The following is a 17,519-nucleotide window of genomic DNA, read 5'->3' as shown; positions in this document are numbered from 1 at the left end:
GAGTTAGCACGTTTTTCATCTCTGTAAGTGAAATTGAAAAAATAAATCTCCGTTCTTTATCAAATACTAGACATGACCTGCTTGTCTTAACTGTGAAACTAAAAGAATGGTACTAAAGAACACATTAACTGAAAGCAGTAAAACATCACCTATTCAGCAGAAAGCTCCTATGTTCACTTGGCTATACAGCTGTTCCATTCAAATTGGATTTTTATATCCAAACAGGCTTACTTGATCTCAGCGCACTTGACTGCAGGCAGAAAACAGTAGCAAGTCTAGTCGATGAATGGAAAAGCAGAGGTGAAATGTAGCATTATGAGGCCAGACTACAAATATATTTGACTCAAAGCTAATGCAACGCCTTCCCAAAACAGATCATTCCAACACCTGCATAACACAACTTATTTTTGGTATCTGGAAAAAGCCAGTAGAAGCCTATCTGACAGTAAACAGTGAACATGTTTGGGCAACATAATACTAAAGCCATCATGTTTCCCCATTTCCTGAGAGTTTGGGTTTCACAATCCTCTGTGGTTTTTACTCCACAGTTTATACTGTAAATGCAGACTGACCTTCAAGCTTGTGACCAATTCAAGATAGCTCTTCAGCAGTCGCTGCACAAATAATCAAATTTCTTTTCAAAATTCTTAGGGAATTTAAACACAGCAGGCTCCACGTGTAAATACCTGGAAATCTAGAAGTAAGTGTACCAGTTTATCAAACAAAGTCAATCAGAAGTGAAGAAGGGAAAACTTCGCCGTAAGAATCACAGGCACGATAGGAAGCACAAGGATAGCCATCTCATCAGTAGTTACAGGGTTTTGACTGTACTGACTGCAGGGAAGAAACAGAAATTCCTATTTGTCATAGGGAGTTTCTGGCATTTATTGCAATACTGATCAGAAATAGGTGAAATACAAACACTTAGTAGCGAATGCATAGGGAAATAATGAAAAGAAAAAAGAACCTACTGCACTAAAATATGCAAGTATCTAATACCAATAAAGAAATCTGTCTTAATATAATGTTTGGCAAAAAACATTGTTAAAAAGTTTTAAAAAAATTGCTAATAAAAACTATGATTTTGTGATGATTGATTCTTTACAGACACTGCTGCTTTGTCTTAGAGTTGTGAACTGGATGCATTTTCTTATTTCTCTAGTTTTTAAGAAGCATGCAAGTTACACTCATCATGAAATACTGCATTTTTAAGTGATAAGGTATAGCAAATGTCAGTAATCCCTGCATGACTCTGGGCAGTACGGGTTTCTGTGGAGCCCTCATTGATGATGCATACACACACACACACAAAGAACACCTGTTGGGTACCTACTGTCTATCTATTTCTCCAGATCCTTTGAGATATTGTTTCTATGAATTTCTACCTTTCAAAAAGCATTACACATTGATGCCATCTCCCTCCTTTAGATGCAGCTTAAAAATTCTTTGCAGAACTATAGATGTACACAGGCCAATGTGCACAACAAAAACCAGGAACAACACAGTTAATAATGTTCGTACAACAAAGATAAGTAATGTATTTGATGACCACAGAGATTCATGCTCATCTTATCTGATCCCCAAGTTGGAGCTACTTATGGCTTTTCAACAAATGGTTTCTAACTGAAATCAGAACTGAAATGGATTTGAGATGCTCAACCTAGACTGAGACTTGAAATAAGATTTTTTTATTGTCTTGAAGCTGTTACTAACCTCAATATATAAAGAAAAAACCCCAAGCCCCACAACTGATATTTAGTCTGAATTCATGTATTAGCAACCTTCATGCATCAAAAGGCCTTGTTTCAGAGGTGAAAGCTCCAGGATATCAATTTTGGGGCCAAACAGGCACTGCCTTTCCATTAAAAGTAGAGTGCCTCTCTCCAGAGGGGAACAAGGACTTCATGCTTGTCAACTTCTTCTGCTGATGCTCAGGTAAGCCCTTACCCAACCTACTGGTGGTCATGAATCCCATGTAAGTTGTCCAGCTCTCTTCAGGGGTACTGATGTCCGACCCAGGCTGTGTGCTGAAATCCCTCAGTGAACAAGACAGCAGCTTTTTCCTCCCCAAATCTCTTATGGCAAACCCCTCAGGTATAAAGGAAGAGGTTTCTGATTTCACATAGTACTGGTTTCATAGGGTAAAAACACTGTAACTACAAATAAATACCTACACTAAAATGGGCTGTACAGGGCAGTTAATTATTCACAGGTGTTTTATACTAAAACTCAAACTAGATATAAATGTTATTTTGACTAAATAAGACAAATGAAACCTTATCTTCTGTATCTGAGCAGAACTGCCAACCCTCAACAAATAAATTGTATCTTTTTCTGCATTGAACCGGAGACTAGCTATTGATCACAGTGTCTGATATGCCTCCATCAAAAACAAGGATAGCAACATTATGAAAAATAAAGTCCAGGTAGTGAGAAAAACATGCACAGTTAGCATCTGTGAAGGCACTTGCAAGGCTTTTGTTTAACTGTATTCATAATGCCTGATATTCCCTCAAAATGAAATATGTATTTATATTTTTACATCCATTTAGGAATACAGCAGAGTGGATATGGAAAGCACCGTGGTTTGTGGGTGAAGCGTGCATGCCTTAGGAATATTCCTGAACTGTACACCACCTAGGCAGTTGTATGTTACCAGTAACCAATACGTTTAAGAGATACTGTCCAGCCACATCATGACTAAGCACGACTGGAGCTGCTGGGACAGGAGACACGCTCACATCTCCTCCCTCCAGGAGGACAGAAATAGCTGGAACATGCTGCTGCGTTCTCAGTTTCTTTACAATCTTTGAATCTCAAAATCAGCTGACAGCACTTGAGGCAGAAAGACAGAGGACTATGGACGTGAATACGGAATATATCTGGAAAAACCTCTAGTGATTAATAAATGGCCTTCACATCTCCTTCAGGCAAGTGCTCATGCATGTTCACCCTTGTTTTCCTCCAGAAGAAACATATGACCACTCATGGTTGAAACCTTGAAAGGCTCCTTTACACAAGACACTGATGCCCGACTAAGGTGCCCTGTGAAACACTATCCCTGATGAAAGGAAAATACTAAGGAACCCAACTGAGGCCTGAGACGAAGACACAGGATATCATTTGCATAGATAACGCTGCATTTAAAATTGACAAATGCACTTAAAATTGACAAATGCTGAGAAATCCACACATTTACAGTTCAGATGACATCAGGGGAAGGATCTGGGAAGGGAAGCTGTTCCAGCACTCCAGGGATTCCTGAGCTTTTTTGAAGAAGAGGCAGAAATGCTCAGTAGAAACACGTACCTCAGACTGAGGGGGGAGAAAGGCATGCGTCCAATTGCAATGCTGAGAATCAACAGGCTCAGAAACAGAAAAGCCATTACTTCTTAAATTAAAAAGAAAGGTAAGCCTTAGGAATTCTTAATTCAACATGTGTTATCTTGAACCTTTGTCCTGGGCCTCTCGCTATCAGCCCAGATGTTTAACCAAACTGAGTTATCTTGTAAGATAACCTCCCAAAAGTCAATGACTTTCTTACACGGGAGAAAGACCTCATACTTCTGTTTCTGTGACACATTATGGTTGTTAACTGTCAACACTAAAGCATGACAGCTGTTAATTCAGTGGGAAGATTCTAGATATCCTGTACCACATGGAGCTGCTGTGCAGAGGTATACAGAAATGCTGTGCCTTACCCATCCAAGTGTGCTACCACGCGGAGGAGAGCAACTTCCATGCCACCTGAATCTGGATGGCTATTTCCCCAAAAACCTTGTCTAGCCTTGTATTACACAGAAAGAAATTTAAAATTCTCAGAAGAACTGCGATCACAGCTGTCTTCAGGGAGTGCTGACGCCTTGCACCAATTTGTGTGCAATATGGTATGAAATACTGTGTCAGCTGATGACATCACACATTCTGCTACAGTTAGGCAGGATGTCACAAACATAAGGAGTGATGAGCATGATGATATCGCTGCAAGCAAAATGGAAAACATACAGTCTGTGTCCAAATGCAGAAGAGAGAAATAAGAATAACAGCCCACTTCTGGCAGGTGTTCAAAGATGTGGTGGATGTGAGATGCAGTTGGAGGCAAACACAGGAAGACAGTCTACCAGCAACAGCACTGCTTCCTGTTCTGAATATGTGGACGATTATGAGTGGCCACAATGTTAAATAACAGAGGCAGAGTTTGCGGTTCTAGAGAAGGTTAAATTCTGTTTTAGCTTCTTTCAGAGACAGTGCAGAAGATGAACTCCTTAGTGGCAAAGCTCTAAGCCCTTGCAGTTGTGACTCCAGCACCTCTTGTGGGGAAAATTCAAAGCAGGATGATCTTCTGGAAAAGAAGCGCAGTCAGCTTACCTCTTTGAGAAAAGGAAATGATTTAACCATTTAAGTCTAGTGAATATAAACTGTTAATGCTGACAGAAACAATTTCAATTTACTGTGATAATCTGTAGAGTAGCTTGGAAATACAAGTGTTATCACAAGGACCAGGACATATACAAATTTTTGCCAAAAAACCAGAATAAAGCTGTCAGTTATTTTTCATAGTCAACAGGTATGAGGGAAATCAGTTCAAGACAGAGAAAGAAGCAGCCACGGAGTTAGCAGTAAACCCTGTGAAACTTGTTTTTTCCAGTAATTTTGTATAGGTAGAATATGGTGATATTCATTGCTTCTGACATCTGGCAGCAGCCTACCCCAATCTCAGTAGAAATCAGATACCAGAAGAAAACCTCAGAGCCTTTGTCATATTCCTCAGACTTGTCACCATATATTTCAGCAACTTTGGGAAAGGCCCTAAGATCTTTCATGGTACCAGCAGATGCTGGAGGACTATACTGCCCTTAACTGAGGCAGCAGGGAAGACTATTTCAGATATCACTGTACTGCAGCAGATGGAGAACAAGTCACGGTTACATCCTTTCTTGTCCCTGTGGAAGAGGATGCAACTTGAGGTTGTATGAGTACAAATAAAACAAGAAATAGTTTATTTTTTGAACTATTTGTAAACAGAGTAAACAGATATGTAAACATAAGGATCATCCAGAAATGATGGCTCTGAATGCTGTGCTCGTTGGTTAAAAATGTCACGAGGGAGACCCGAGTGTTTCCTGAGCTTAGTTTATTTGTGCTGATGCTCAAATGGCCAAAGTCTCCACTTATGAGAACAATCCTCTTCGATGGAGGAGGAGAAAGATCAAGGTCTGATGAAATTCTAAGCTGAGTTGTAGTAAAATATTTTACCAGGGTTGGTTCCACTCTTACTTCAGTAGTCACCAAAATCACAGAATCACAGATTTGTTAAGGCAAATTTGGAAGGGATCTGCTGAGGTCACCTAGTCAAACCCCACTGCTAAAGCAGGTCCAAGACCACATCCAGTTGGGTGTCGAGGGTCTCTGCAACCTCTGCACAACCCATTCCACTGTTTGACCACCTCACAGTAAAAAAGTGTATTCTTTGCATACATTTCAATTTGTATCCAAGGCCTGTTGTGCTGTCACTGGCACTACTGAAAAGAATCTAGTAGTACTCTCTTCTCCACTGATAAGATTCCCCTAAGGCTTCTCTTCAAGCTTAACAGCTCTCTCAGACTCTCCTCACATGATAAGTCCCTTATTCATTTTTGTGGTTCTTTGTTGGACTGGTTCCAGCAAGTCCATATCTTTCCTGTACTGAGGAGCCCAGAAGTGGATACAATACTCCAGATGTATTGTATCCAACTCTCCAGTGCTGAGAAAAGTTATTCCCTCCCTTGATCTGCTAGCAAGTCTCTTCCTAATGCAGCCTAAAAGACTTCCAGCCTTTGCCACAAGGGCACAGTGCTGGCTCATGGTCAGCCTGGTGTCCACACTAGGACCCACAGGTCTTTCTCTACAGAGCTGCTTTCCAGTCCATCAGACATCAGCATGTACTTCTACATCACTCCTCCCCAGATACAGGACTTGGCATTTCCCCTGTTGAACTTTATGAGACTCCTCTCAGCCTAATTCCTCAGCCTGTCTAAGCCCCTGTGAATAGCAGCACAACCAGCTGATGTATCCACCACTCATCCCAGTTTTGTATCATCTGTGACCTGCTGAGGATGCACTCTGTCCTAGCATCCAGGTCATTAATGAAGAGGTTAAACAGCATTGGCCCTGATATCAACCCACTAATGACTTGCCTCCAACTGGACTTTTTCCCACTGACCACAACCCTCTGGGCCTAGTTGTCCAGCCAGTTTTCAGATCTCCTCACGATGCACTTATCTAAGAAGTACTTTGTCAGTTTGTCTAGGTGGATGTTATGGGAGACTAAGCGTCAAAAGCCTTACCAAAGTTGAGGTAAACAACATCCACTGCTTTCCTCTCATCTACCAAGCTCACTTCACTGTAGAAGGTTCGGCAAGCATGATTTCCCCTTTGTAAAATCATGGTGACTGCTCTCGATTCCCTTCTTGTCCTTCATGTGTTTGGAAATGCCCTCCAGTAGGATTTTCTCCATCATCTTCCCAGGAACTGAGGTGCTGCTGATCTGCCTCTTATTTCCCCAGATCTCCATTCTTGCAGACAGCAGTGACACTGGCTTGCTTCCAGTCTGCAGGAACCTCTTTCAGTTGTCATGAAAGAAGTTAGTCGAGACTGGCTTCAAAATGGCATCAGCCAGCTCCCTCAGCACAAGTGTGTGCAACTTGCCAGGTCTCATGGACTTTTGTACATCCAGTTTAAGTGCTCTCTAACCCTAGGTCTAAGCGAGGGAGCAAGGGTAGAGTACCTCAGTCTTTTCTTTGTCACCAGTTCCCCTGCCCCATTCAGCAGTGGGCTCACATTTTCCGTAGCCTTCCTTTTGCTGCTTATGTACTTGTAGAAGCCTTTCTTGTTGCTTTTCACATCCCTCACCAGATTAAATTCCAGGTCATCCTTGGCCTCCCTAACACTATCCCTGCATGCTCAGACAGCAGCTCTGTATTCCTCCTGGGTCACCTGTCCCTGCTTCCATCTCTTGTACGTTTCTTTTTTATGTCTGAGTTTAGTCAGGAGCTCCTGGCTCAACCATGTAGGCCTCCTGCCATCTCTGCTGATTTTCTGCTTATCGGCATAGGTTCTTTCCTGTGTTTGGAGGAGGTGATCCTTGAGTATCAGACAGTAGTCCTGAACCTTTCTCTCTGAGGCCACATCCCATGGGATTATTCTGAGCAGATCCCCGAAGAAGTTGGCTCTCTCTTCTTAGGATCCTGGACTCCATCATCTTATGGCCACTGCAGCCAAAGCTGCCCCTGACCATGAAGGGAGAATGCCAAATACCCTGAGTAACCCTGAGGTTACTCAGAATCTCAGGGAAGTTGGCTGCACACATTTTTTCAATTTCTCAGGTAGTTCTTTTCTACCACACCATCTGCAGGACTGCCAGGATTTGTAAGAAGATGCTACAATACTGTCTGTGAGATGGGACAAGTTAGGGTATTCTGCTATTTGAGTTAATCATACCTGCCTGGAAGGAGTGGAGAATCTTCCCATAAAGCACTTTTTTTTTTTTTTTCCTCTTAACGACAGTAAAAGAGCCAGTGGTTTGTGTCAGTCAGCCTCTGCCTGACACTGGAGAAAAAACCTGCCAGGAGGCAGGCTTTCCTTTGCACTGTTTCCTTACCCTACCTTCAAACCTCAGAACACATTAGGCTCTTCATTAGGAAAAACACACATTGCTTACAGCACTAGAAACCTCCCAGTTCACGCACTGTTTCACACTTGAAGGTCTGGCTGGGTGATCAAAAGTTAAGGCTACCAGTGAAGCATGTGCGTTAGCAGCTTTTGCTGCTGTGAACTTACACTTTTTTTTAAAATGCAGCTAAAAGTTTTCCTCACTTTAAGTAATCAGTTGCGAACGCACAGAGCAGCTGCACCAGACCAGACCAAAGGTCTAATTTGTCCCAGAACTCCACCTTCAACAGTGGCCAAAAGAGCACAAGACATCTACAGTGATACTGCCACCAGCCACCTTTCTGACCATCCACAGTTCAGGATCCACCAGAGGCAGAGACAGCTTGTAGATAATCACGTACAACACAAAAGAATCTGAGAAAGCACTGGAGTTAATAAATAAAAATAGAGAAAAATGTGAACAGGAAGGATCAAGAACACATTTAAGAGTTCATAAATCTGTAACTTGGGAAATACATTTCATAACTCATTAGGTTAAAGCTTTTAGCTTGTATAACTAATGTGTAGATACCAGAGGACAACATCATATTGATCACTAAGAATTATGACAACATTTACTTAAAGGATTTACATGGCAACTACTTGTATACTCAAACATCTGTGCAATTTTTTCATGTTTTAAGGTTACAAATGCTTTATTTATTATTTGCTGGATCCAGTCCCAGTATCAACCTATCTGCATTTCTGAAATATTACTCCTCTGTGGAATGAAGCATAAGTACCTATTAGAGTACTAGACCAAATTTATACTCAGTCTTTAAGGACTAGCATTTAATAATTTGTTTTAATTTACAGTAATTAAGGGTCCTAAAAAATAGGAGTTATCTGTTTATATTGTAAAAGTGAGCCTGAAACTAGAACAAAAGTTATATTAATTTGTAAAGCATTCAAAAGATCTACTTTTGTTCATTTGTGTAAGACAAAAAAAAAAAAGGAAACTATCAAAACTACTATGGTCTTGTCTGTTTTTTTTTCTTTAAAAAGACACTATAATGATGTTATATATTAATTCAGTTTGTCTGAGGACTGTGCTGCAATTGTTATACCTGCCCACTTCTCCTAACTGCTGATTAAGTAATAAGGACCCCCACATCCACAGCACATTTATCTTGCAAATGCTTCTGAAAGGCTCCAGCAACCTCTCTTGACAGGAGACAAACCAACCTGAATCTATTCTGCTTGGATCTAGTTTTTAGAAACAGCATTGCAAAATAATGCTGGGTCCCAAGGGCTTTGGGCTAATTCACTGACAAGTCTGGGATCTTCCAAAGCACTCTCAGAAGCCCTGGAACAGTTACGTAGATGCCCAACCAACCTACCCAACAAGCGCAGCAGAGAAGCACCATGTACACTCCCACTACATCTTCAGTTGCTAAAAATGACAAGCAAAACATTTTCATTGAATAACTGGAAGCTTCTGTTTGCCATGAGTTCCTAGATGTTTTGGCAGACAGCAAGTAAACCATCAGATTTCTTATGAAACCAACCTGGTGCTTCAGCTAGCTCTGAGGACTGGGACTGAGGACTCAAAAAAGCATGTTCCCGTAGACTGAGTTGTGCTGGTTTATACAGTCTCTTCATAAAGAGCAACTGTTAATCACAACGACCTGTCAACAGCTTGTGACACAATCTGCCTGTACAGATGGCAGACACATCTCATAGGGCTTGTCAAGTCAAGCTTTTGAGTCAAACCAGGCTTACAACCTGCGAGTTTGGAGGATGGCACGCACTTGTTTGCTTTCAACTGAATCTGCCTTTAGAAATCCTTCACAACAATAGACAGCGGTAAGAGCTACTTTCAGGAGGTTTTATATTGTCAATTGGATATGAGTTTCTAAGGATACAACTAGATTTTATATCCACTTCACAAAGCTGTTAATTGTATTACTTGCATTTCTGCATTTTCTTTGAATTATGAAACAGTCTAAATGAAAGGGTTTGTAGTCTAAGGGAAGATTTAGGGTTCCACACTCTAGGAATTATTTTTCCTTTTCTTTATGATTTCAACAAATGTCAGTTGCTGCTGTTTACAAAACAGTACAGCATGTTACATAATGGAAGGTAAGCAGTTCAAGCCCTCAGCAGAATGCTTATGTTGGAAAGTCATGAGTTACGTACTCACGAAAACATGAGTAAATTTAGAGATATGGAATATATTGAACATTTTTAAGAAGAATTTTAACCAGAGAGAGAAGGTAAGCTTCTTGTTAATTAAAAAAAAAAGAAGTAGCTAACTGATTTACACTTCCAAAACATATTCTCAAGAACCATGAACTAATAAGCAAGAAAATAGTGTAATTATTAGAAAGAGGATTTAGATATTCATAGCAGCTTTCATTGTTTTAATTTAATGAGGCTTCAGATGGGAGGCTTGAGCTTATGAGGAATTAAGTGATAATTGACAATAAACTGTAGAGAAGTCCACTTTGGGCATTAGAATTTAATCCTTAATTTGGGAATTAAATTAAAATGTTATCTGTCAGATAAAGACAGAGCGCTGCCTTTAGCATGAATTTGTATGATTATTTGGTTTTTCAGAGCAAAGTTAGTAAACCTACTAAGATTTACTGTACTTTCTGCCTTCCACATAAGTCAATAGAAGTGCACTGGGTCTGGCTGGGATGGAGTTAACTTTCTTCATTGCAGCCCTTAAGGTGTTTTGGATTTGTGACCAAAACAGTGTTGATAACACCAATGTTTTAGCTACTGCTGAGCAGCGTCAAGGCCTCCTCTGTCCCTCACTCTGCCCCCCCTTCCCATGTGAAGGCTGGGAGTGGGCAAGAACTGAGGAGGTGACACAGCTGGGACAGCTGACCCCAGCTGATCAAAGGTATTTTCCTTACCATGTAACGCATTAATCAGCATGAAAACTGGGGTGGGGGTAGTTTTTCCAAAGTAGCCATTGTTCTGGGATGGGCTGAGCACTGGTCTGCCGGTGGTAAATGATTGCTTCTGCATTATTTATTTCTCTCCCCCCTTCACCTATTGAATTGTCTTTATCTTGACCCATGGGGGTTTTTTTTCCCCACTTTTGTCCTTCTGATCCTCTCCCCTACCCCTTTGTGGGAGTAGGCAAGTGACTAGGTGGCTACTTACCTGCAGGCCAGTGTCACCCCACCCCAAGAAGGAAAACCTGAAACGCTTTGTAGGGACTCATTTTGTTACTACTGCCCTTGTCCACTTCAGCTGCTAGAGCTGAGCTCCGCAGGGCTCTGCTTTCTAAGCCAAAATTCATCCAGTGGAGATCTCCACCACTTTCCAGCACCTGGTCTCTTTCTAGGGCATTTGTCCTCCTTAATATTTTTGACAAATAAGTTTGGGGCAGGAAAGATCAGGATTGTTAAGACAAACTAAGTTTATGTAAAAAAGGGAGAAATTGCGTCAGCACAGTGTTGTGTACTACCAGATAATTGTTCTTAAGAATTAGGAACAAAAAATCCACAGGAAGACACCTCAAAAAACCATGCTCTTTTAATCATCCAAAATAATTCCTGTTATGGCATTTATTTTTTTTATTTTATCTGAGTGGTGGTAGATGAGGGAACTATCAGTGTGAGTTTATGCAGAAGCACGAAAAAGTATGTACGTCAATCGCACTTCATGTTCTGTATCCTACCATCTACATTCTACATCTACTTTCTACTGCCACCAATAAATACCTTACCCTGCTCAATAAAGGTATGTTACAAATCTGTAAACAATGGAGCTTCAAGAGACAACCTATCTCTTGAACAAGTTGAAAAAACTCCTAAACAGTAAAATCAGGTTCAGCAGCTAATAAAATACAACTGAAACAGGGAAGCAAGTCACAGCATCTTGGCTTCTGTGTATTGTCACACCTAATGCTATTTTAAGTGTTCTTCTGTATTTTGACTTTTAGAGAAGCAGAGAACTGCAGCAAATCACTCAGGATTCGGTCTAACTTGTTTAAGAAATAATCATATATTTTGAAAGAGAGACTGCAGATCAGGATTAAATACTACCAGTTTTCCTGCCTTAGTTAATATTTAAAATATTTTTAAAAACCCCAGTGCTTCCTTCACGTGCACTGACTTGACATTTGCATTGAAAAGCTATACTGAAACAATTAAACAATGGCTAAAGAAGCCTATTTTTAAAACACTGTATGGTTACTAGAATAAACATAAGAATATTTTGACATGCATATGTATGTCAGCTACACATTTATTTACTGAGATGTTTATACAGGAAGGGGTTTATCTAAAACACAATACATAGACATGTGGATCGCAGATGCGACATCAGCCTTTCTTATACCCATTCTGGAATGCAACCCTGCCACTGCTGATACTGAGAAGACAGATATTCATAAGAGTTAACTACAAAATTAAATCCCTGGCCATAGCTAAAGAAAGGCTAAGATTAATGAAAAAAATCTCAGTGCCCAGCATCTTTTGTTTTCCATACATCTATTGTACCTAGATATTCCTGGGTCAAATTTCCCTACATTCCAAGGTAAATCTCTCACTTTACTGTGGCAAGGTGCACTAATAAATGCCAAAAACTCCAGTAGCATAATATACACATTATGGATCATAAGCGTTACTGAAAGATAGGTTTTTCTGGTATGCAAGTTTACATTTCAGAAACAAGCCAAATACTCAATACTCCAACAAAAAAAAAATACTTTAAAAACTGGCTTAAAGAGAACCAAACACCTTTCCTAAACATATTTCAGAATCCAAACATTCTACAAAATTTCCTAAACAATTCTTATACGGAGGTGTTGATTATATTGATTTAAGGCTGAATAAATTACATCTGTAATTTAGGAAAACTGCAAAACAGGAAACAACACAGGGGAATGGAAAGAGGAAAAAAGTGACCTGACCAACTACAAGCCTGTTAGTTTACAGCAGCATTCCAGGTTATGGAAAGTTTTTTAAAGAAAGAGAGGTTAATGAAACTGAAACATAATTCAGAAATGGTTACCTCAAAAAGTAGGTCATGTGAAAATAACCTACTATCTTTCCTGATCTAATTTCTTAAATGGAAAGTTACCAGTGAATGACAGATGACTATTAGTGTGTAGTTGGACAGTGAACTTGCTAAAGGAAGAATGGTAACGGGGAGTGGTGGCAGGGTAAATTATCAGGTTAAAAGAAGGTTTCTCCTACAGTTTAGGTAAGGCTAAACCCTGCAACACATTTAAGCAAAACTTCAGTAATAAAACTTGGCTCAAAAGAACGTGAGAGTTTGTGCGATGCCTCCCAGAAAGCTGAGTGGCATCCTTAACACAGATAGACAAAAGACACAGGAGAAAGTGAGGAAATCTGACCAGGGCTAGTTTCAGCGAAATGGGATACTGACGAGTATTTCTAAGTGTAAAGTAAGACTGAGAGACTTCTACGAATACAAACTTTTAAGCATTGCCTCCAAATTAAGTGGTTGCTTTTGGAGCTTCTCCTCCCACCCCAGGCTGCGAGGTCCCTGCGGTAGCTTAAGCATCTGTTCAGCTGCACAGCACACCAGACTGCAGAACTGATTTGCAGAAAAAAACTGCTGTGGGGAAAAAAAAAGGCTAACTGATCTCGTGATCGAGCTCCCCAGTCTGATGAACATGAATGTTTCTGCTGACACAACGAAGGAAATAATACAAGCATGGGAGCAGGACCGAGGGATATTTTTGGCAGCCAAAGATGTGCGTGAAATTAGTGCTTACTCGCTTGAATCCTTCAGCAAAGAGAGGATATCATCAACTGGAAACAAAAGGAAAAAGGCCCTGTGCCACAAGATCATGACAAATCAACCAATCTGTTACTGCTTTGAAAAAGATAAGACAACAACGGTGGAATGCACAGACTCTTTATCTGCATACAGTGAAAGACACAGACACTTGGTATGCGATTAAACAATAAACCACAGCTTCAGTTCTTCTACAGAAACTCACAGAAAGCATGAAATGTGTGGGCTTAGGGATGCCTTGTTTCTTACCCCGTACTCAGTGGTAAGTGAGTATCATAATCCCTTTAACCAATTAGAGCTACCACATAGGCCAACAAATGGTTCCAGTAATCTCTTTTCTGTTCTGAGGTTAAAAATTTATTAGCTCGCATTACAGTATTTCCTTCAGTTATTCAGCCCTTGACCACAGCTACCAACCCAGTGCTCTAGCAGTGTCTATCATGCCCAATCCTTTACTTACTGATTACACAGGGACTCCTGTGTTTGAAGTAACACTCACACACCACACTCTTCCAAAAATACTACTCTTGGATAGCCTACTCCTCAGCCCAAATTTCCATTACATTCACCCAGGCATTAAGCGTGCTTGGTAAGTAAGGGACATTCCAGCCCTCAACAGCTTTTCCTAGGTGCATCACATTTCTTTTTATCCACTCACCCTGCACCCAACCTGACAGCATTTTGACCATCTCAAGACCAAAATTCAGGCCTGCCACGACAACGTCCCTAGCTTGGCTGTCATTGCATCACACCTGCCTTGTCAGCATTGACACCTGATACCATTAATTTCAGCAACCACCTCTTTCATTGCACAGCACCCAGTTCTCCTGGTGGAGGTGGGCAAGAAGATGACACCAGAACCACTCCCCACAACAGCCTGGGATCGCGCCAGCGCAGTGCTCACCCCACAGGCTTCCTTTGAGGCTCACGTACCCGCAATCCCCACACCTATTGATGCTTGAAATGTTGTATTTTTCAATATAAACAAACATCACTGAGCTTCTCTCCTGCTGACCGGGTATTTATCTTATTAAGTCGGGCCTTTTTCACCCTCAAGCCAACTCTAGAGGAGCAGCAACCTCAGCAGCATGTGCTCAGAACAAACACAAAGATAACTTCATCTGCCCACAGATTCTCCACCATTTTTGCAATTGTCTCAAACAGATGAATCCTGCCAACGTTTGCTAACGAAGCAGTCCGTACTGTTTCTCACATGGAGAAAGTGAAGGGGCCAAACGTGCCACGTCTCTTTTTGCTTCAGTCAGGACTTCACAGCCTTGAGCACACAGCAGGGCTGAAGCCACCAAAGACCTCACAGCCCCATATGCCCTTGAGCTCCAAAAGCATCTGCTACACCATCACACACACTGCTCAGAGCAGCTTTCACAGCTAAGCACAAAGAAAAACATGTCTTGCCATATGTTTGCTAGTAATGTGCATAACAATCCCATGGTAATGCAGCCAGTTAAGCCTGCTTAGTCTTCCAAGCTGTACCAGAAATGCTGCTGCAATACAACAACAGGTAACACTGAGGTACACCTGTGCCTCTGGCATTATGAAACCCTTTGCAGAGGAGCCTGACAGCACTCTCTCCAGTAAGAAGAGAAAAGAAAAAAATCAAGAGAAGTAGTTCCAGCAGAGACAGAACTCTAACTGCGGATGCTACTTATGATGGATGTATACGTATGTATGCAAACAAAAGTATTTACATACCTACACTGTTCAGGAGAGCAGAATTCAAACCAGAGGAAACGCAAAGGAAGAGCGTGGCCGTCAAGGGGAGGGAGTGCCCATCCGCAGCAGCAGGCAGAAGAGTTTGGCATATTTACTCTTCCAACACGCAAGCTCATTACAGAAGACCTCAGTCTATAAAAACATCCAGGGGCTGAAGAGCAGGTAACGGAAAGAATTATTTCAGCTCACAGGCTGATACAAAAACAAGTGAGAACAGAGCAGCCACAAAAGATATCAGAAGTCTCCAGTACTAGACCACTCCTCCACCTACCTCTGCAGAGGGTGCAAGCACCTATGCAGAATTAAAATGAGGTTTGACCACACCATGAGAGACAGGTGCCTGCTACAGGGGGATGTAGAGCCAGTGATTGAGAAGGCAGGCTTCCTCCAGTTACCTCTTCCTACAACGCAGCCACCACCAGTCTAATGAAATGCTATGAGTGTATACAGGACCAGGACAAAAGCGAAACCCCTCTTTCTTATAAACCTCCTCTTAGCAAAAAGAATTAGGGGATGTCTTAATTATTAAAGGCAAAAATGCTGGCACCACATGATTTCAAGCTAACAGCATAAATATTAGCAAAAATATTTAGCATGCTCCCACGGTGATTAGTGATAGAACACTAGAGCAGATTTTCTATGAATTGAAGTGGATAGTATTCAGTATTATTTGAAGAACAGCAGTGACATTTATGTCCGAAGACATAATATTATTTTTTTTAAAATGCAAAGCAAGAGGAACTAAGAAAATTACCTATAATTAGTTTGATTCTGATCGACTTGGTATCAGGAGTATAACTTTTAAAGTTACATTTCTTTAAATTTATCTTCCTACTGAAAAAAAAAATAAAAATCAACATTTAGTAATGTCATAGACACTTTTCTACTTCTGCCATGTCAGAAATTATTTTAACAGGCTTCCATTGTAAATTTAGTTTCTTCTTTCAGGAAAGAAGCTTGAGAAGTGACATTTTTCACAGTTCCTATTTGAAAAACAATGGAAGAGAAGAATCTGAGTCAAAGTGGCAGATGACTGCAGCATGAGAGTTGGTTTCAGTCTATGACTGGAAAAGCTTATGCTGGTTTTAACACGCATCGGCTGGAGCAGTTTCTTAACAGTTCAGATTCCTGGCTTCAAGCTCTCTGCTAAGGAAAGCAGTACCAGTCACCAGGGGATTCGTCTCCTTGCACAGTCTCTAAAACAAATATATTCATTATTTTGCAAGAGGGCAAACATCTGCGCTTCCTGGAATGTGCTGTAACTAGTCAACTTTACCACCAGGTACTGTGAGCAAAACTCAGTGCATTTGAAACAAAAAAATGACGTTATCCAAAGGACACCCTGTAAAAGTTCTTTATTATATGGATATTGACAAAGTATGCTTCTTTACAGCTCTCTTATGCCAGTTGTTGTAGTTAACACAAGGAGGTTCTTTAATTGCTATTTTGAGTTACTGTTAGAATTTCATTCTAGGCTACGCAAATAACTTGTCAACAGCGTTACGAATTTCCATAATTCTGCCTCTGAAAAACAGGTTCCCAATCTACATATGCTACCCAATCAAGCATGAAAAGGCTGAAAGTGCTTGCTTCCCATGGCTGACAAACAAAAAAGATGTTCTTGCAATTCCGGAGAGGTGCATTCCCTGAAGCAGCACCCTCCTGTCAAGACCATAAAGGGGAACCTGTGAATGTCATACTTCAGGAGTCACTGCCTGTGTTTCCGCAGTCAAGCTGTGCTTTATACATAAACAGGAATCATGAGAAAAAAAAACACCAAAATAAGTAATACTTATAAAAATACACAGAGCCGATCCAAAAATACATTTTCTGAATATAAATAAAAAAACCCAAAAACAGTTCCTTTGAAAGGTGTAGTACTCTGCACTTAACTGTCTCTTTCTTCTAAATGATCTCAATGATGACTTTTTTCTATTTAAAGCTTCTAGAAGTCTGATGTAGATTTGAAATATTTTCACAAAAAAATACAAAATTCTTAAGCGTTTACATGTTACCACAATGATCTGAAAGTTTCGTAGCTAAGTGATAAATGACTTCAGCCTCACGCAACTTCCATCTTGTTTTGCATTAGCTAGGAATATCTCTTTTTGGAAATGGAACTCTATTCCAAATGCAGGTATGTCTGTGAAAGTCATAAATATTATCAAATTTTCCTTGAAAATTCTTACAGCATTGGGATGTAGTCAAAGCTACTGAGGCTGTCACCTGCCACAGTTAAATGACCACTTTCACTGTTCTCACTTTACTTGTCTTTTCTAAAGAATTAAGGTCATGCATTGCTTTTCATAAAATTAAGCTAATTTTCCTGAAAATAATACAGACTGGCATGTTTTAAAGCAGAATAACTT

The 17,519-nt window shown here is 40.6% G+C and overlaps 1 protein-coding gene across 3 annotated transcripts in view; it reads right to left on the bottom strand.

The window, feature by feature from the left end:
- The window catches only part of TNFAIP8 (TNF alpha induced protein 8), a 64,841-nt gene that overhangs the window by 32,713 nt on the left and 14,609 nt on the right, over positions 1-17,519 (bottom strand). The window contains exon 1 of one of the 3 annotated variants that reach the window (XM_054185947.1): positions 232-459. The exons of 1 other annotated variant lie outside the window; for it this stretch is intronic. In XM_054185947.1, the coding sequence (XP_054041922.1) occupies position 232 (1 nt within the window). In that variant the 5' untranslated portion in view covers positions 233-459. Of the gene's footprint in view, positions 1-149; positions 171-231; positions 460-17,519 lie in introns of those variants that run through there. One more of the 3 variants, XM_054185949.1, reaches the window with a different exon arrangement.

The sequence above is a fragment of the Rissa tridactyla genome, chromosome Z, assembly GCF_028500815.1.
Source record: "Rissa tridactyla isolate bRisTri1 chromosome Z, bRisTri1.patW.cur.20221130, whole genome shotgun sequence".
Lineage (NCBI taxonomy): Eukaryota > Metazoa > Chordata > Aves > Charadriiformes > Laridae > Rissa > Rissa tridactyla.
Note: the sequence above shows the minus strand (reverse complement) of the source record. Positions and strands in the feature narration are given on the sequence as shown.